General features: G+C 35.5%; 1 protein-coding gene across 10 annotated transcripts in view; it reads right to left on the bottom strand.

Moving 5' to 3' along the window:
* Positions 1–2,297: 2,297 nt before the first annotated feature.
* POLK (DNA polymerase kappa) overlaps positions 2,298–21,823 on the bottom strand; it is an 89,080-nt gene continuing 69,554 nt past the window's right edge. For 9 of the 10 annotated variants that reach the window (XM_032144989.2, XM_058434011.1, XM_058434013.1 and 6 more), the window contains 9 exons: positions 21,216–21,455; positions 19,240–19,364; positions 17,728–17,894; positions 15,306–15,338; positions 11,970–12,066; positions 8,080–8,251; positions 4,964–5,920; positions 4,345–4,387; positions 2,298–4,201 (listed from right to left, as the gene is read on the bottom strand). In XM_032144989.2, coding sequence (XP_032000880.1) covers positions 4,117–4,201; positions 4,345–4,387; positions 4,964–5,920; positions 8,080–8,251; positions 11,970–12,066; positions 15,306–15,338; positions 17,728–17,894; positions 19,240–19,364; positions 21,216–21,455 — 1,919 coding nt within the window. In that variant the 3' untranslated portion in view covers positions 2,298–4,116. The remainder of the gene's footprint in view (positions 4,202–4,344; positions 4,388–4,963; positions 5,921–8,079; positions 8,252–11,969; positions 12,067–15,305; positions 15,339–17,727; positions 17,895–19,239; positions 19,365–21,215; positions 21,456–21,823) is intronic. The other variant, XM_058434017.1, reaches the window with a different exon arrangement.

The raw sequence follows: 21,823 nt of genomic DNA, 5'->3' as shown, positions 1-21,823 counted from the left end.
CGCATGTCTCCATGTGACTCAACAAGGAAGACGCGCCAGAAAGCTTGTGACTGAACTGATACAGAAATAGCGTACTGTAAATAACAAAGCCTAATATAACGAATTGACTTAGAGTTGGAGAGAAGAATTTAGGGAGTGGGGACGCAAATATCAGACTGGATAACTGGTGACTTCTTTGGTGGTGTATTAGGGTTCTCTGGAGGGACAGAACTAATAGATGTATATATGAAGGGAGTTTCTTAGGAAAATTGACTCACACAATCACAAGGTGAAGTCCCAGACTAGGCTGTCTGCAAGCTGAGAAGCCAGGAAGCCAGTCTGAGTCCCAAAACTTCAAAAGCAGAGAAGCAGACAGTGCAGCCCTTTAGTCTGTGGCTGAAGGCCTGATAGTCCCTGGCAAATCACTGGTGTAAGTCCAAGAGTCCAAAAGCTGAAGAACTTGGAGTCTGATGTTCAAGGGCAGAAGACACGCAGCACAGAAGAAAGATGGAGGCCAGAAGACTTAGCCAGCGTAGTCCTTCCACGTTCCTCTGCCTGCTTTTATCCTAGCTATGCTGGCAGCTGATTAGACGGTGCCCAACCAGATTGAGGGTGGATCTGCCTCTTGAGCCCACTGACTCAAATGTTAATCTTCTTTGGCAATACCCTCACAGACACACCCAGGAACAATATTTTGCATCATTTAATCCAATCAAGTTGACACTCAATATTAACCATCACAAACGGTAACAAAATATTTGGTCAAACTGTCAACAGCTGTCTTTGGAAAGAAGACCAAATAATGATTGAGGCTGTAGCCTTAGAGGAAATGCTAGGAGAAAAACTAAAAATTTTGCATGGGATGGCTCTTTCTTGCTGTGTTCAGCAAGGTTCTAGAAGAAAAAAAAAAATATTTTTTTCTCGATTGAAATTAGCTAGCCTGCAGAGATGGAGGAAAATATCATCTTGTTAACGAAAGCAGTTTTTGCCATTTTTTTCTTTTTATTATAAAGGTCATATATGAACAAGAATATATAAAATATGTATATATAAAGAGTATTTTAAAAGCGAACATCCATGCAATCACCACCCAAGACAAGAAATAGAACATTGCCAGCATCCCAGAAGCACCAGGTGCCACTCCCAAATCACATTGTCTTACCTCTCCACAGAGGAAATCATTATTCTGGTTCTGGGGACAGCAAAACACTTGCTTTTCTTTACAGTTTTATCTCATGTATATAAATATATACCCTTAAAACAATATAGTTGTTCAGTTTTTACTGTTTTAAACTTTATATAAATGGAATCATGTTGACGGCATCCTTCTGTGATTTGCTTCTTTTGCTCTATGCTATGTCTGTGATATTCATCTATGTTGTGGTTAGCGATTTCCTTCATTTTCACCACTGTGTAGAATTCTATCGTTTCAATATAAATGCCATGGTAGAATTTAACCATTCTACCATTGCTGAATACTTGGTTCATTTCTAACTTTTGGATATTGCAGTGGTGCTATGAACATTAAAAAATTTTTTTCTTGGCCACCTTCCTGATTGGGAAGAACTTTCTTGTACATGCTTCCTAGGATACATGTTCAGTAGTTTTCCCAAGGCATTGTATTAGTTAGGGTCCTGACAGGGAAAAAAATAACTGTAATGAAAGATAACCTGCAAAGATGTATACTTCAGAGTGCAATTGCTAGGTTTTGAGCAAGTTTATCTTTAAATTTACTGAAGGACAAATTTTTCCACAGTGATTGTTTTCAATGTAAGAGCTGACATCATCACCAAAACTTAGTATCATTAGATCATTTCATTTTTGCAAATAAGGTAAAGATATAATGATACCACCTTGTAGTTTTATTTTTTACTTCCCAAATATTAATATGGCTGGGAATATTTTCATGTTTCTTGGTCATCTGTATTTCCTTTCACTTGATATGCCATATAAAGTCTTTTGTCCAAATTTCTATTGACTGTCTTTTTCTTACTGATTCATAGGGATCATTTATATATTCTGGACACTAGTTTTTCACCAGTTATATATATTACAAATATGGTGGTTCTTTGTATTGGGTTTATATTAAGTTCACTAAGTAGGTGAGATTATGTATGCTTATTACCAGTTCTTGTAGTTTTGCTGTATTTTCTTCAAATGCCCCAAATCAAAATTATAATAAAAAGAAAACGCGTTGGATATAATAGACAAAACACGTAGTAAAGAATGTGAAGAAAATTCTGGGCAGAGAAAACAAAAGTGAAGGCATAAGAGGGAGGAAGAGTGGAAAAGTAAGAAAACCATCTCTATTAGATCAATTAAAGTTTTAAATTTTATTTCAAATGATTATTAAATATTACTAAATGATAATATTCAACTACATAAATCCTTAAATGAAAATAATTTAGCATTTATTCTAATATTGAAGATAATAAAAATAAACCTAACGCAAGACAGAAAATAATTCACTATGGTACTATTTACCTTTCAGTATGTTAAATCAGTGTTTCATTGAACTTAAATTTGTACATAATTTACGTAAGTAAATCACATGATCAAGAACCATAACACTACAACTCTGTATTTGCCATAGTGTATAATAACATCAGTCATGGGATTGGATTGGCATGCTAGCAGGCATTAAGCCTAATTTAAAGAATCTAGTAATTATAAGTCAAGTTACCACTTTGCCAAAGTCTGCGAATTCTTAATTAAGGTATTCCTAAAGTATTATAATATATAAAATACATATTTAGATCATAAGCTAAAATATGAAAAGCAAGGGGAGAGAAAACAAAAATAAAAGAGAAAAGATTTAGCTCCTTTAAGAAGTAACAGAAAATGGCTTCCAACTTCATGTTGCAATTAAATAATAATAATAACTATTATTATATTATTGAGACAGAGTCTCGCTCTTCATCCAGGCTGGAGTGCAGTGGTAAGATCTTGGCTGACTGCAGCCTCGACCTCCCAGGTTCAAGTGGTTCTCCTGCCTCAGCCATCTAAATAGCTGGGATTACAGGCGTGTGCCACCAAGCCTGGCTAATTTTTTTTTTTTTTTTTTTTTTGTCGTTTTAGTAGAGACAGGGTCTCACCATGTTGGCCAGGCTGGTCTCAAACTCCTGACCTCAAGTGATCTGCCCACTCGGCCTCCCAAAGGGCTGGCATTACAGGTGTAAGCCATTGTGCCTGGCCTAATTAATTATTTTTCGAGAAGAACTCATTGATAGCACAAAAGTACTTGGAGAAACTACTTAAGCTAACTACTATTAAGCTGTCTTCTTTCACAAATATTAATAAAAATATTGATAGAAATGTAACTAAGATACGTAATGTGTTTTAATACACATTCATCTTTTGAATTACACATTTTCTCTTGAGGATTATAATAAAATGACAGCACAATTCATCCTTCTTTATAGATTTATGGAAAGTATCAACATAATTGACAAGAAATGAAATACTGCCATTTAAAAATCCTGTATTAAAATAAAACTACTTTGAATCATCTTAGACTAAATATTTTAAAAAGTGATTCAAGTGCTTATTTATAAGATAATGGAATTTTAAATAACAAAAGCCAAATTAAAAATTATATTTTAGGCAAAAACCATTTTAACACAGATAATACTGTGATATTTATTTTCCTGAAGAAAACCACTTATGCTAGTTACATTAATACTCTTCACAGAACTTAAGATAAATTTTAATTATGAATGCTCATGAAGTACTTAAAGATACTAGGATCAATGCCAACAAAGTAGTTAAGTGCTGAAAAATTCTTATGATAATATAGGTATGTGTGAATCTTTGAGAGCCCTTACAAATGTTTTTATATTCAGTATAAAAATAATAAAAAAAATCACCTTCTTATCCCATTCCTAATTTCCCTTTTAAAAATTATCTCTTAACAGGATTAATTTCCAGTTGATGTATAATGGAAGTAAGATTCTCATGGTTATAAAAAAGATACACAGAATCAGTATATGTATCTTAGAAAAGCAAACATCATCTGAGGAAGGATTATTGCACTTGCCTTCACTAAATAAATCTGCAAACTTAAAATCAGAAAGAACAAATTCATTGATTATAAAATAACAAGTTTCAATTAAAAATTAATGATAAAATGTTCAATGTTTACTTAAAAAATATATCAAGGGTATGTTTGGGATTGTTTGGTTTTATTTTCTTTGATGTTGAGTACTTTGTCATCAATCCTGGCCTAGAATGAAAAGAAACACACAATTAAAATGCAGGAAGAGATTCTAGAAAATAATTCATTTTTAATATTGATTACTTAATAATTTATAAAATAATTGAATTTCATATTGTAGCCAGCTTTATTAAAGCTCAAATTAGCCATACCTTTTTGTTCTTGTTACAGCCTTCTGTACTCCACTTGAGCTACCTTTAGAGGAAAGAAAGTCAAGAAATTCCATAATGAATAATATGAAATAATTAAAAAGTTGTATACAAATTTAAAAAGTTAAAACTTATTGATTAAAGATAACTTCCTTAGTACTATATAGTTCATATGTAAACACACCAAAAACTATAATTTCTTTGTAATTTACTAATTTTATTAGCATTACACTTAATTTTATTGGTGAAATTTGGGTACAGTCAGCACTACCAAAAAATAAGTTAAAGAGGCTTTCTGGTTATGCAATTATAGTTAATTTACCACTGTGCCTTCACACATGTTCTCTGAAGGAATTTCTTTTCTGATTAGATCACTCAGCTCCTTAAACCTTTGAGTTCATTCTGTGCTAAATTAAGATCAAACCAAAGTTTTCCCCAAATTCACAATCTATAGGCTTGAGTTAATTCTAACCTATGGCAATGTAACCAACATTTCCCTAAATGGCGGCACACACAAACTACCCATTTAATAGTAAATGTTTCAGATTTAACAACAATCTCATTAATTTTAATAATACATATTCCTAGAAAACCATGCAGTTTAAAACGACTACACACTTACCAGTACTTCTGGAGCTTTCTTTAGGTTGATTAACTGGGTTAACTTTATCCTTTCTTAATTCTTGGATAAAACTTTTATTTAAGCAAACATCCACATGCACATTGAACAGGGTTAGATCTGAAGTCTTTTGTTCTACGTTACAAACAGGACAAACTAGAGCTTGGTCTGTTTTCACTTCACATAAGTAAGGCTGGCAGTACTCTTGTCTACTTAATGATCCAACATCTTCGTTTTCCAATGAAACAGTACAAGAAGAATTCTGACGACAGTGTTCAATATTAAAAGACTTGCTTGGGAGACTAGAACATTCTTCCTTGTTATGCTTATTAATTAAAGCATCTATGCTTTCTGCTTTAGATGAGTTATCTATAGTATCTACTAAAGCTACAACATCTACTGAAGGTATTTCTTTAATTTTTGGATGGGCTTCATAATCTTGCTTCTCACAAGGTGAAGAAGCAGGAACATTTTCTTTCTTGTTAACTTTGGTAGCAGAAACACGTGAACACGAGAACATTTTAAAGTTTTCACTGATTGAAGGTCCATCAAGACATTCATCTACATGTTTATTCAAGGCTTCCAGACTGATGCACCCTTGTGCCCTAAAGCAAACAGGACAGGTAAATATCTGACAGTCATCTGAATTCTCTGATATTTCCAAATTCTCATTCATCTTCTTTAAAACTTGGAATGGTTGTGATGTCTGGAAACTTTGTTTATTCACGGCTTCACATTTAAATGTATCTTGGTGACTCCATTTCCTTTCTGATCGTTTTTTATCAAAGAAACTCTTCTTATGAGACATTTCTAGAGGTTTTACAAACTTATCTTTGTCAGTTTTCTCTAGTATACACCCAGTGGCTGACAGGGCTTGGTTTCCAGCCTGTAAAAAGCCAATAATGCTCCTTTGTTGGTGTTTCCTGTCTTCTTCATTGGGAAAACTAGATATCCGAACACCTAAATTAAACCAATCACAATCAATTTCAAATTGAACAAAGCCAATTCACTCACAATGCATAAAAACGTTTTGTCTAGTGCTATGACATATACAAAAGGTTGGCTAGAGAGAAACAATAAGTAACATTTCAAAGCTGGTATTATAAGTACAAATTTACCTTCCTTTATAAAAGAATATCATTAAATATTAACTATTTGGAGTCAGTATAATGATGTAGGATTTTAATTCATATGACACATAATACCATTAAATTAATACCACTAACTAACTGGAGTCAACTATACAGACTCTTTAGCTCTTTTTTTTTCTAATAGACTTTATTTTTTAGAGGAATTTTAGGTTCACAGCAAAATTGAGCAGAAGGTACGAGTTCCCGTAGATCGCCTTTCCCTACACATGCACACCCCTCCACCCCAACTATCGACATGTGGCACCAGAGTGGTACATTTGTTACAATCTATAAACCTACATTGCCACAACATTGTCACTCAAAGTCCATAGCTTACATAGGGTTCACCTTTGGAATACATTCTGGGCACCTGGACAAATTTATAATGACGTGTCATTATAGAATCATACAGAATCATTTCATTGCCCTGAAATTCCTGTGTTTTGCCTATTTATCCCTCCTTCCCCTCTTAACTCCTGACAATCAATTATTTTTTATGGTACTCATATTTGCCTTTTCCAGAACCTCATATGGTTGGAATCATACAGTATTTAGCTTTTTCAGACTGGCTTCTTTTACTTAACATTATGCAGTTAAGTTTCATTCATGTCTTTTCATGAATTGATAATTCATTTATTTTCTGTGTTGAATATTATTCCACTGTCTGTATGTACCACAGTTTATTTATCCATTCACGTAGCGAAGGACATCTTGCTTGCTTCAAAGTTTTGGCAATTATGAATTAAGCTTCTATAGATATCTGCTCTTGGGCTTTTTTTTTTTTTTGAGGTGGAGTTTCACTCTTGTTGCCTAGGCTGGAGTGCAACGGTGTGATCTCAGCTCACTGCAACCTCCACTTCCTGGGTTCAAGCGATTCTCCTGCCTCAGCCTCTCGAGTAGCTGGGATTACAGGTGCTGGCCACCATGTCCAGCTAATTTTTTGTAGTTTTTGTAGAGACGGGGTTTCACTATGTTGGCCAGGCTGGTCTCGAACTCCTGACCTCAGGCAATCCACCTGCCTTGGCCTCCCAAAGTGTTGAGATTACAGGCATGAGTCACCGCACCCAGCCTGGCTCTTTTAATTAACACTTTATTCAGTTGATTTCAGTGTGTGCTGTATCTTTCATAAATAAAAGTATGGCTAGTGACTCACTCCTTACTAGTAAAATGTGCATTTGGAGTGGTGATCCATATATATACTTTCAACCAGTTCACTTTGGAAACATGGCTTGTTAGTTTTTACCATGTAATGGCTGGAGATGTGATTTCACAATGTCACAATCCTTTATCTGCAGTTCCAAAATCCAAAAAGTTCTGAAAATTGTAAGCAACAAGTGATATCTGATGACTAAATTAATGTCATCAGTCTTTACAGTCTCTGAATATTTTGTTTTGCTACAGAAATATTAATGTGTTTGAACAGGGGGTGTTGCCCCAGATCCACAAAGAAGTATTACAACATAATATACTCTACCTGCACTGAATTTGCTTTCTAAAATCTGAAAAGTTTTGAATTTTGAAACATACCTGGCCACAAGAATTTCATTAAGTTATAAGGAAAAGAACAACTTTAATTGGCTCTTACTGGAATTAAACTAATGATCATGGCTTCGCACATCAGGGTCTAACAATTAAAGACAAATGGCAGCAGCAAAGGAAGAACTTTCTAAACAGGTTTAAGAAATAAAATGAAGGTGAGAATACAGGTGCTCATTGACTTACAATAGGATCGTATCCAGATAAACCCACTGTAAATTGAAAACATAATAAGTCAACTTACAATACTTTCAATTTATGATGGGTTTATCGGGATATAGCCACCCTGTAAGTCAAGAGTGTATTGAAAGCATACAGCTTTCCCACTGTTGCAAAGTTGAAAAATCATTAAGTTGAACCATTGTTAAGGTGGGGGCCCCCTGTATTCCCAAAGTTGATTATTTGGGAAAATCTAGCAGATTTAAGGAAAAACAAAAAATAAAAAAGTCATACCCATAAGTCTTAATCTCAAGGGATGTGGAAAATCAGCATCAATTTCTGTTTTTAGCAATTCTTTAGCAATGGCAAATATTTCTTCTGCAGTAGAAACAACAGATGAAACTGTAGATGCACGAGTTTTTACTTCAAAATTCACATTCTTCAACTTAATGGTAACAGTTCTACCCTATAACATACACAATATGTTATTTATTTACTTATGAGACAGGGTCTCTCTCTATTGTCCATGCTGGAGTGCGCTGGCACAGCTGTAGCTCACTGCAGCCTTCAACTTCTGGGCTCAAGTGATCCTCTTGCCTCAGCCTCCTGAGTAGCTAAGATTACAAGTGCGTGCCACTACACCGGCTAATTTTTTTTATTTTTTTGTAGAATCAGAGTCTCACTATGTTACCCAGGCTTGTCTCAAATTCTTGGCCACAAGCGATCCTGGCCTCCCAAAGTGTTGGGATTATAGGCATGAGCTACCACACCCACCAGAATACATTAATCTGTATGACTTCCTAACTTCTAGAAAAAAGTCATTTACATGTTAGAAAAATTCACAAAGGGGGCCGGGCGCGATGGCTCACGCTTGTAATCCCAGCACTTTGGGAGGCCCAAGACCACAGTGAAACCCCGTCTCTACTAAAAATACAAAAAATTAGCCGGGCGTGGTGGCGGGCGCCTGTAGTCCCAGCTACTCAGAGACGCTGAGGCAGGAGAATGGCGTGAACCCGGGAGGCGGAGCTTGCAGTGAGCCGAGATTGCGCCACTGCACTCCAGCCTGGGCGACAGAGCGAGACTCCGTCTCAAAAAAAAAAAAAAAAAGAAAAATTCAGAAAGGTTTACAGACATAAGAATATGGAAGTATAACCAATTATTTATAAAACATGGTGATAAAAATATCATAAAGAATAAGAGGCCGGGCGCAGTGGCTCACGCCTGTAATCCCAGCACTTTGGGCGGGTGGATCACGAGGTCAGGAGTTCAAGACCAGCCTGGCCAACATGGTGAAACCCTGTCTCTAATAAAAATACAAAAATTAGCTGGGCGTGATGGCAGGCACCTGTAATCCCAGCGACTGGGGAGGCTGAGGCAGGAGAATAGTTTGAAGCCGGGAGGCGGGGGTTGCACTGAGCCGAGATCACACCATCGCACTCCAGGCTGGGTGACAGGGCAAGACTCTGTCTCAAAAAACAAACAAACAAAAAGAATAATTAATATCATTTTAGCCAAAAACTTTTACTTCCCTTTCCAAACATAAGCTGAAATCCCATTTTATTTTGTTTTTGAGATGGGGGTCCCGCTCTATTGCCCAGGCTGGAGTACAGTGGCATGATCGTGGCTCACTGCAGCTTTGACCTCCCAGGCTCATGCTATCTTCCTACCTCAGCCTCCCAAGTAGCTGGGATTGCACACTCGTGCCACCATGCCCAGCTAATTTTTACATTTTTTTTTGTAGAGACGTGATTTCGCTATGTTGTCCAGGCTGGTCTTGAACTCCTAGGCTCCAGCAATCCTCTGGCCTCAGCTTCCCAGTGTGCTGGGATTACAGGCATGAGCCACTATGCCTGACCTAAAATCCCATTTTAGCCAGTAATTTTTATTCCCCTTCCCAACTGAATTTTTTTGTTTGTGTTTTGTTTCTTGTTTTAGACAGAGTCTCACTCTGTTGCCCAGGCTGGAGTGCAGTGGCGGGATCTTGGCTCACTGCAGCCTCTGCCTCCTGGGTTCAAGTGGTTCTCCAGCCTCAGCCTCCAGAGTAGCTGGGACTACAGGTGCCCGCCACCATTTTTAGTAGAGATGGGGTTTCACCATGTTGGCCAGGCTGGTCTCAAACTCCTGACCTCAGGTGATCCCCCTGCCTCGGCCTCCCAAAGAGCTGAGATTACAGGAATGAGCCACCGTGCCTGGTCCCCCAGCTGAATTTTTATAAAAGACCATTGCAAGAGGGAAAGGTTAAACGATCACTTTTATTTTTACTGAATCTCTTTTGGAGGTTGATTAATTACCTACAAAGGAAGGAAAAAAATCTTTCTGAAAGTGTCTCACTGAAAAGGACTTATGAATAGCTCACACTTATTGTGTGCCTTCTGCATCGCCAGATGCTATGCCAAACAATTTAAATGTAAGAATTCCCTTTACACTTCAGTGTTTTGAGTGCAGGGTTTCAGCGGAGACAATGAAACAGTTCTAGAGATGGGTGGTGGTGATGGTTATAAAACAATATGAACTGTACACTTAAAAATGGTTAAAATGGTAAATTTTATGTTATGTGTATTTTAGTATCCCCTGGAGGAGGAAGTTAATTCCTGCTCTCTCTCATCTGAGGGCAGTTAGATTTACTCACTTACTTCCAAAAGGAAAAACACTAACTTCACAGTGGAGAAGCCTAGAAAACACTAATCAAGTGATGAAGGTTAATAACATCCATGACATCATGTGGCTATTATATACCCCATGATAGGATGTTATGAGAAGAGCACTTCCTCTTTGTGATATTCTTTCTAAAAATCCATAACCCTGATCTAATCATGAGAAAATCATCAGACAAACCCAGATTGGGCGACATTCTGCAGAATACCTGTGTAGTACTACCCAAGACTGTCAAGGTCATGAAAAAGAAGGAAAAACTAAGAAACTATCACAGACCAGGAAACTGGAGAGACATGACAGCTAAATGCAATGTAGTCCCCTGGACTGAATTCTGGAAGGCAGAGACGACATTAATGGAAAAATAAGTAAACTCCAAATAAAGTCTGGGGTTGAGTTAATAACTGACAATGTATTAAATGTCAGTTTCTTATTTTTGACAAATGTACTCTGGTAACATGTTAATAATGGAGGAAACCAGGTGAGGAGTATGCTGAAATTCTATTATTTTTGTGACTTTTCTGGAAATCTAAAATGATCATAAAATTAAATGTTTATTTAAATATTTTTAAAAAAGAAAATTCTTTAAACTCAAGGTATGATAAAGATACTCATCAGATATTCCACTCTTTGTAGTAATTTTTTTAAAACAAATTTTTTACTGATTAGCATAATAGTTTTACTGATGCATTATATGAACATAGTAAATTATCACATGTACCTCATAGTTTTGATCTTTGTAAAGATCAAGTAAGTGTACTTGGGATATCTATCACCTTAAATATTTGTATTTTCTTTATGCTAGAAACATTCAAATTATTCTCTTCTAGCTATTCTGATATGTAACATAGATTACTGTACACTATAGTCACCTTACTGATCTATTGAACACTAGGTCTTATTTCTTCTATCAAACCAGATATTTGTACCTGTGTAGCAATTTTAAAATACCTTTTTATTAAACTTTGTACTGACTCTACCTCTGGTTTGAGAGTGTGGGGAATACACTAAATATAAATTGTTGCAAATGAAGATTATAAAATAGCAAGTTCAAAGCCTTATAGGTTTTGTTGTCCTGTGTTAAGCAACCTGGATTACAACCTTGAAACAAAATGCCTATTTTAGAAGGTAATTGTCTAAGTAAGAAAAACATTAAAGGATGATTGGAAAGACATTTGTAATATGTGAATATAATTCTCTGGAAATCCTTTCTTTTGCCTTATTATCTAATGTCAGTGTAACTTTGGTTTTAACTTATTCAAATGTACTCCTGAGGTAAAGGAGTAAAGTCCTCTGAATTATACTGAACCACTCTATCCTCATAAGGTGCTTCTTCATAGAATCACCTCATCACAGACTCCAGATATGGGTCAGAATTGGATTTGTATCTGACGGGGATAGGAATACACTATTCTGACGTTTGTTAATTTGTATTCATCTTTAAGAAATGTGTAATCTAACTCTAGCTTTTAAGGTAGCATTTTACTATTAAAAAACTTAAAAACTAAGGACACCATATCAAAATAAAGCACCTTAAGTCTTTCTTTCTGTAGATCTTGAGCAAGTTCACTGCAAAGTTCCTGACATAGGCTGTATTGTTCTTCCGCTTTATTTATCTCACTGAAAGTCCTAAAAAGACAAGAATAATTTTGGTGCACAAAGTAAACTATAATCCAGGATAATTTGGAAATGGTATGCATGTTTATATGGCTGGCATTAAGTTATATTTTTCTGTAGTACAAAATAAAGTTTTCAGATGAACTAAAATTTAATTAAGTAAAAACATCTAAGATCTATATAAATAATGGAAACCCACCTAAACAGCAAAGCTTGATTAGCAAAGAAACAATGTTATACTCTTGCTCTATTATATCACAAAAAAGATAATTAAAATTACCAACAGATAATGGTAATGCCTCCAGAACTTAAAACAGATTAGGGTGTATGTATATATAGACTTTATTACAGAAGATTATCTTAAGAAAGTCCAAATGAGAATATCATTCCAATTACTGCACATGGATTTTATGGATGAGAAACATCTTTAAGTAGATTTAAGGGGTTGGCTCATGGAACCTAGGCAGAGCTGTTTAATAGACAGCTGAAAATAGAAGGTTGATAAGATTAAATGTAGGTATTTTGAATTCATCTCCAAAAGAGTGTTGAAAGAAGTTGACAAGTGATATTAACTTAAAAGAGGATAATACAAAGAGACCAGAATGATGAGTATGGACCCTGAGCAAGTGACTCTTCAGTAAAGAGTCCCCTTTCTACTTCTAACCTTATCCTCAGCTACTCAGTTCTCTTCCCTAGTGGCAACCAATGTGTCAGCTTCTTATTCTTATGAATTCCTTAGAAATATTCCACGTATATGGGCGCCTGTAGTCCCAGCTACTTGGGAGGCTGAGGCAGGAGAATGGCGAGAACCCGGGAGGCGGAGCTTGCAGTGAGCCGAGATCGCACCACTGCACTCCAGCCTGATGACAGAGGGAGACTCCGTCTCAAAAAAAAAAAAAAAAGAAATATTCCATATATATATGTGTGTGTGTATATATATATAAAATGAGCAAACAAGAAGACATTTTCCTCTCATTTTTTATATAAACAGTAGAATTTTAGATACATTGTTTAGTACCCTGCTTTTCTCAATTTGTCATGGTGAGAGCTCCCCATGAGTAAATGATTTCCTCATTTTTATATAGCAGCATAATATTCTAATTTAATGATGTAAGATAATTTAACCAATTCTCTATTCATGGATATTACAGTTTTTTTCTATTATAAAAAATGCAGTGAGTAACCCTGTATATATGTAAAATGACATGTGACTAGATCTGTGGAATTAATTCTTAGTAAAAGAATTATGGCATCAAAGTACACGCGTATCTCTGATTTTGATACATATCATGAAATTTCTTACCCCCTGTGGTAGGCTAGATAATGGTCCCTAAAGATGTCCACATCCTAATCCCTGGAATCTGTGAACCTGGTATCTTACATGACAAAAGGGATTTAGCAGATGTTATTAAATTCTGACGGAGAGAGATTACTCTGGAATGTCCAGCTGTGCCCAATGTAATCCCAAGGGTCCTTATAAGAAGGAGGCAGGAGGGTTAGTCAGAGAAAGAAGTTGCTGAGGCTATGAGCCAAAGATTCTATGGCTTCTAGAAGCTTTTCATAAAGAAATGGACTCTCTCCCAGAGCTTCTAGAAGAAATGGAACTCTACCAACACATTAACTTTAGAACCGCTGACTTTCAGAATGGTAGAGAATAAATTTGTTTTGTTTTAAGCCACTAAATTTGTAGAAATTTTGTTTTAATAGCAATAAAAAAACCTAATGTACTCCCTCTAAAGTTTACACATTTTTCACTCCTACAGTCTTGCCAATAGAGTATGTTAGAATCTTTGCCAACCTGATTAGTGAAAGGTATCTGAGAGAACTTTCAATCTGTATTTCTTTAATTATAAATAAAAATGGTAGTATTTTCACTTGTTTTAAGAGCCATTTGTATTTCCTTTTCTGTTAATTAATTAGAACTTTGTTCATTTTTTCTGTTGCCTTACTGTTCCTTTTTTATTGATTATAAGAGTTCTTTCTATATTAGAGAAGTTAGTTTGTGATATAAATTGCAACCTCCTTTCCCCCAACTTCATACCAAATTTGATGTTATATTGCCCATTTTAAAAAGCCAAGGGGAGAAAGTTTCCACAAAAAAAAAGTGGAGAACACATTCCTGTACATCAAATAGTGTTCCCAGTAACAGAGAAAATGGCAGAGAAATTTATCAAATAGGGCAATACTATTTTGCTTTTGGATGTTTTTTTTCTCTCTCTCTCTCTTTGATTGCTTTCATATGGACCAAAACCTAAAATAGCAATTTTTATCAAAGCCATTTATTATGCTGTCTTGTAAAAGTTATTCAGCTTTTTCTGACCACAAATAATATATGTGAAATATGAACACAACCTTGTACTAGGTCAGTGTTTTGTTTTGTCTTGTTTTGATTTTGAGACAGACTCTCACTCTGTCACCCAGGCTGGAGTGGAGTGGTGCCATCTCAGCTTACTGCAAACTCCGCCTCCTGGGTTCAATTCTCGTGCCTCAGCCAGCTGAGTAGCTGGGATTAAAGTTTAAGCGACCACGCCGGGCTGATTTTTGTATTTTTTGTAGAGACAGGGTTTTGCCATGTTGGCCAGGCTGGTCTCAAACTCCTGGCCTCAAGTGATCTGCCCACCTCAGCCTCCCAAAATGCTGGAATTACAGGCGTGAACCACCTTGCCAGACCCTAGGTCAGTGTTTCTTAAATGTCTCAGTGGAACCTTGCTGCTTTGAGGAAATAATTGAGGGACGTTTCAAACAACGACTTATTTCCCCAAACGGTAAGTTTCCATCATTATTTCATTTGGTTTTCAAACAGGATTGTAAACCACTAAACTAGATCATCTTTAAGCTCTCTTTTATCAGTAATATTTTACTGTTTGATTAAGCTTCTGCTTAATCACCAATATTGAAAGAATTTTAGGAAGAATTCCCATTGTTACTTCTTAAATTTCCAAAGTAAATACTCAGTTGTCCTTATAAACAAGCTAGAAATTAAGATATGAAATTCTAAAATGCTTGGTTTTCACTAGGTAGGATTAAAACCAACATTAAAAAATAGCTGAAGTTAATTTTTGAGATTATAACAACTGAAAATAATAGTCTTATACTAAGGCATTTATTGCAGGGAGTGTAAACTACTAAAAATTGTTATAGTAATTTGCAAATAGATTTCTTATTTCAGTGATATTTACTAAAAATTAATTCAATATTAGTTTAAAATAACAAGAATTATGCACAATTAACAATAAATAATAAAACATTACCTCTCAACGCTCATACTTTTCCTCTCTCCATCCCTTGAAATGAAAAAAAAAGGTCTTTATTTTTCAAAGACTGAGTTTTTTTTAGTTAACCAAGAGGATTTAACATTATCAATTACCTTTTAGAAATCTCAAATTTTTTATTAAAATTTATACATCATAAAAAAGTTTTTTATCTAAAAACAAATCACCAAAGAACATAGATAGGTAAGATGCTAATATGATTACGAATCAAGTCTATATCTATTGAAGAGAACAAACTTGAAAATAGGTAGATATTAGAAATTGCTTCTATTAAAAACCTGACTATCAAAAACGACAACTTATAAAAACAAATAGGAAGTGACAGTGTAATTATAATTAAATGTTAAATAATTTAAAATCAGTTATCTAGTTTTTGGTTTAGTATATTAACTTCTTTCTCCCATAGCCTTTTAATTATTCATTTATACCACTCTATAGAACCTCAGTCGGAAATTGGTACACAGCTATAGGATGAAGATTGGGAATCTGAATCACCTAGTTTGGTTGTATTCTAGCTGCTCTGACAGGATTAGTTAAAACCAAAAAGTTGAAATGGCATGTAGAGTACTCATTTTCCAAATGTTTAGTGAACCTATTATGATTCAAGCACTGTTCTAGAACTTGAGGATATAGTAATGAAGGAAATAGACCAAGTATTTGCCCTCAGCAAACTTATATATCCCATTGGAGAGAGACAGATAAACAAATATAGTAGTAAATATGGAATGGGTTGGAAGAGGAGAAGTACTCAGATTAAAAAGCAAAGCAGAATAGGAGAATAGAGAATATGGACAGAGGGAAAGGCAGGCTTGGTATTTGTTATTATAAATTACCTATGAATTGCATGTAAAAGCCTTACCTGGATCTCTAAATACCACAAGTTAATATATGTTATGTTACATCAGAACTATATTGTTTTCAAGCACTATGGAAATAAAAAAACTTTTGGATTAAAAATAAAGTTTTTGGGCCGGGCGCGGTGGCTCACACCTGTAATCCCAGCACTTTGGGAGGCCGAGGCAGGTAGATCACGAGGTCAGGAGATCGAGACCACGGTGAAACCCTGTCTCTACTAAAAATACAAAAAATTAGCTGGGCGCGGTGGCAGGCGCCTGTAGTCCCAGCTACTCGGGAGGCTGAGGCAGGAGAATGGTGTGAACCCGGGAGGTGGAGCTTGCAGTGAGCCAAGATCGTACCACTGCACTCCAACCTGGGGGACAGGGCGAGACTCTGTCTCAAAAAAATAAATAAATAAATAAAAAATAAAGTTTTATTTCCTGCTCTCTTCAAATATAATTATTTATAGTGCTGTGATATCTTCATCTTTCATTATGCCCACTGAAGATCAAAGTCAGCTAACTGTGGACTCAAAAGATTGAAGAGCAGGAAGAGATGAGAAAAGCAATACAAGAAGCCTTGCAATCTCTGTAAAATTTAGTAGGCTTAATTGGTCCGTTGATTTTATATGCATCCTCATTGATTTTTATTGTTGTCCTTTAGTTTAAATACAAGAATATAAAGGAGTCATTCTGAGGACAGGCTGACAAGGTGATGACAAAATTGTAAAAATAGTGCCCAGAGTTGACTTCCACGATTCCCAGTCTTTTAAAATTTCCTTCTTTTCATCTACTATCCCACAACAATTTACCTTCTACCTCTAGGGTTCCTCTTTTTAAGACCTAGATGAAAGAGTGGCAGGGAAGAAAACCCAGGGTATTTCCTCCAGCTGTTCACTCTTCCAGCCTTTGCATGGCTGGCTCCCTCAGGTCTCTCCGCCTTTGGATGATGGTTGCTAACCCTCACACTTACCCCTGAGTCATTTTCTATACCCTCACTCTGCTTTACTTTCTTCATTTGTTTATTTGGTTATTTTCTATCTCTCACACTAGTCTGTAAACTCCATGAGGGCAAGAATTTGTCCTATTCGCTGCTGTTACCCACAGTGCCTAGAATAGTACCTAACACAAAGTAAAGTAGTCAGTACTGAATAAATGAATCCGGAAAAGAAAAGAAATGCAATTTAAAGCTTTCAAAGAATCATTACATCTCCTTCCTTAAAGGGTGAATTATGGAATACGGCCATCTTTCTTTCCACAACAACCCGACTACTGGCATTTCTCTTAGGTTCTGAACAAAGAACAAGTTGGGATAAAAAAATAAACTATCATTCCTCTTGTCTCTCTACCTAACCACTGACACCACAACCTAGGGGTGATTCTTTATTCTTCTTTTCTTTCCTCCTACATCCAATCTGTTGACTCTAATTCAAACATTATATTTTGAATTAAACTAGCCTAAAAGAATTTTAAAACATGTTATCCATATAGCCTCATCTCAATGGTTAAAACTGATATTGCAGCAAATGCTAAAGAAAAAGCAGAATGACAATACATATAGATACCTTGTCAGGTGTGTTGAACCTAGACCCAAGGAGATATGAAGGAAATAATGCCAAGATGTTTCAGAGAAAAGGAGAGAGAGCAATGCCCTCTGTTGGTAAAGTTCTGTACATGTAATAATTCCAAGGGCCTTTAACATTTTCTCTGTAACTTTTCCTATTCCAGAAACCTAGAAAAGAATCAATATTTATTATTAATAGATTTTAAAGTGAAGCTAAAAATTGAGATTACAACCTCATTACACTTTTCTTTTTTTTTTGAGATGGAGTCTCGCTCTTGTTGCCCAAGCTGGAGTGCAGTGGTGTCAAGTTGGCTCACCGCAACCTCCACCTCCAGGGTTGTTCAAGCGATTCTCCTGCCTTAGCCTCCTGAATAGCTGGGATTACAGACATGCGCCACCATACCCGGCTACTTTTGTACTTTTAGTAGAGATGGGGTTTCTTCATGTTGGTCAGGCTGGTCTCGAACTCCTGACCTCAGGTGATGCGCCCACCCTGGCCTCCCAAAGTGCTCATTATATCTTTTATCATCGATAAAAGGTATGAATAATGTGACTATCTTCAGAAGTCATGCAAGAAAACTGCTTTAATTACTTTTTGACCACATTTACTAAACTAGCATTTCATGGAATTTCAAAAGGCATTAAAAAAGGAGTGCTGTTGTCATATAAACTTGGGAATGGTGGGATTAATAAATTTAAGTGAAACTTTTTATTCCAAGATTTATGAATTTTTAATATATTAACATGCATAGTGACACATCAATAGTACACTCTAAAGGTATCTGACCCCAGAACCTTTTTAAAGGGAATACCTATCCATACTTGAAAAACATATTGGAAAACACTGCTTTGCAGCTACTCCTTACATATACTAGTCAGTAATCATTACATATTACATACTAAGCAATGAAAAATATTTAAATTCATTCATGTACATTATGTTGAATGAGAAAAGCAAGTCCTAGAACATCATATATAGTAGTATATAGTGCAATTACTGAAAAAAAGTGTATATATGCAGAAAAATCTAGAAGCTCTAAAAAATAATAAAGTATACACTTTCTGGAACCCCTGAGGGATAATTTTACCATTTTAAAAATGGCAAAATATTTTGGTTTATTCTCTGTCAAAAACAATTAAAATTCTAAATCTCTTTGAAGCATCATGCCCATTAATCTAGCAGCAATCTGGACTTTAGAACTAAGATAACACTAAGTTACAGATGAAAGGACTGTTAGAAATATTCTTTTAATTTCCCTTCTCCTTGGCAGGAGTTCATTTAAAAATCTGTGATTATTACTTTCTTAAAAGTTTATAGCAAATAAGCTAAATCTCACTTTTATGGTTTCATAGAAAGGTTTCTTCAAGTCCAAATTCAATCACCCATTATAGTTCTTGCTTGTTATCTATTATTTTAAAACTTTTAAGCAAAGAATGATTAACTAGTGGCCTATATAGTATCTCTTCAGAATTCAGAGTACATATATAAATAAACTTTATGTAAAAATCTTACCTTTCTAATGGGTAAATCCTTGATGAAGTCCATCACAGCTTGTCTATTGGGAAGAATTTGGTATTGTCCATTTGGTTTATTCTTATCACTGCATACTTTTGCTAACATTGTATTTGGGGCAATGCCTTAAAAGAAGAATACTCTGATGACTCAAAGAAATTGATATGTATGACTTTTAAATATGCAATAACAGAACAGAAAAAAAAAATTTAATTGCAAAAAATCTCAAATGATATTTAATGCTACTTTAAAAATAACATTTGATTACCATCTGTCTCCCGAGGGCTTGCTATGGTTTTAGGAAAAGAAATTGTACTAGTTATAGTCATTGGGGCAGCAAAAATAAGAAATATTTAATTCTCCATGATATTTTAAAATGTAAGAGTAATTTCTGAGCTAAGCAATATTAAGTGTTATTATTAGTTTACTTACTACCTTTAGTAGGAATACAGATTCTTTTTTTTTTTTTCAGATGGAGTCTTGCTCTGTCACCCAGGCTGGAGTGCAATGGCGTGATCTTGGCTCACTGCAACCTCCGCCTCCTGGGTTCAAGCGATTCTCCTGTCTCAGCCTCCCAAGTAGCTGGGATTAGAGGCACGCAACACCATGCCTGGCTAATTTTTGTATTTTTAGTAGAGATGGGGGTTTCACCATATTGGTCAGGCTGGTCTCAAACTCCTGACCTCAGGTAGTCCACCAGCTTCGGCCTCCCAAAGTGCTGGGATTACAGGCGTGAGCCATCGCGCCCAGCCCAGATTGTTTTTATAGTGGTTCTATATCTATCTCTAAGAAAAGATACAGAATATAATTTAGGGTGGATGTTTGATCTTCGAAAATGTCTTTTGCGTAGATTATCCACGTAAAGCAAAAAATCAAAGATTCTGGTTACGGTATATTTAAAATAATGATAATTAGATGGTGTATCCTTTTTATGTTATTCACAAAACAAATTACTATTTTTCAGAAAGATGTTTCACAATTTCTAGGAGTCCTGATTAAGATAATTTGAAATAGGTATATTCAAATATATTCATTAAACAGTTCATTTCAATTGTTATATAGATCTTCCTAAAACGCATTATTCATTCTCATGCTTTGGTGTAGAAAGAAAAGATTTACCTAATCACAATATGGCTTTTACAAGATAGTTCAGGGTCCTCATTATGAATAACAGTTATTATGCTAAGAGACAGTGATGGCCTCATGGGTTATCAACATATGTAAATTTGTTTTTCCTTTTACCAGATAGTCCTGGATTGCTATGTTGCTAGTTAGTATTTCTTTTGTCTCCTACCTTGTGGCCGTCTGGGTTCTCTCCTGCAATGTAATCCTGGACAAGATCGAAGTCTCCCAAGGAAAAACTAATAATCAAGTTATTACGTGCAAAACCAATAAAAATATATTTTGTGCCAGAAAAAGATAGCTATATGAAATTTATGGGTTGGGCGCGGTGGCTCACGCCTGTAATCCCAGCACTTTGGGAGGCCAAGGTGGGCGGATCACGAGGTCAGGAGATAGAGACCATCCTGGCTAACACGGTGTAACACCGTCTCTATTGAAAATACAAAAAATTAGCCGGGCATGGTGGCATGCGCCTGTAGTCCCACCTACTTGGGAGGCTGAGGCAGGAGAATCGCTTGAACCCAGGAGGCAGAGGTTGCAGTAAGCTGAATGAGATCGCCCCACTGCACTCCAACCTGGGCGACAGAGCAGGTTTTTCTTTCTCAAAAAGAAAAAAGAAAGAAACGTAGAATCTTTTTTTTCTTCAGGCTCATAGTCTGCTTAATTCAAATTTACTTACTAGGTTCACAGCTATTCTGAATAGGTAAAGTTGTTAGAAGTTGAATGAAACACTAGATAAGTAAAATGTTACTATATACTTTATAATGAGAAACTACTAATATTACTAATATTACATTTGAATTAGCCAGTCTGAAAATTATAACTACAGTGGCCATCAATACCCTTTTAAATACCTGCACTGGCTGTCAGTGTTGTTTTCTGCTCAATTCTGAAACGAATTTCCTTTACCACTTCCTCGGCTGATGTTCCAAAAACAACTGAGTTTTGGAGTATTTGAGGATTGTTTTGTTCTTCAAAGTTCACTTGGAAAGGATCTCCCGGGGGCTGCAAATCAGAAGGACTCTCTTCAAAAAGTAGTGGAGAGATGGATCGTTCATGCTCACTCAGTTTATTAACTTCCTTTCCTGGATTATCTAAATCATAAACAGCAAAATAACTCACCTTTATTTTAAGAAGTATATACTTCATAAGTTAGGTTTCCCTACATTATTTCTGAAGACAAAAACAAAAATCTAGTTTAGTTTAGTTTCTAGGATCCAAGATCAGAAATGCCATCATTTATCATTTAATGTTTTATAACCATTAAAGAGAACACTGATTATGAATTTTTCTTAAAAAGACTATTATCCATTTCCACAGTATAAATATTAAAAGGAAATATACTATGTAAAACTCACTAATGTTCGTACCTAAATTAATTGAAATTCAGAATTAGGTTTCAGTTCACATTACCTTTTTCTTAAAAAAAAAAAAAGGAAATCTTTTCTTTATTCTTCTTTAG

This window comes from Hylobates moloch, unplaced genomic scaffold (assembly GCF_009828535.3).
Source record: "Hylobates moloch isolate HMO894 unplaced genomic scaffold, HMol_V3 SCAFFOLD_23, whole genome shotgun sequence".
Lineage (NCBI taxonomy): Eukaryota > Metazoa > Chordata > Mammalia > Primates > Hylobatidae > Hylobates > Hylobates moloch.
The sequence above is the reverse complement of the archived record's forward strand: the minus strand, read 5'-3'. Positions and strand labels throughout refer to the sequence as shown.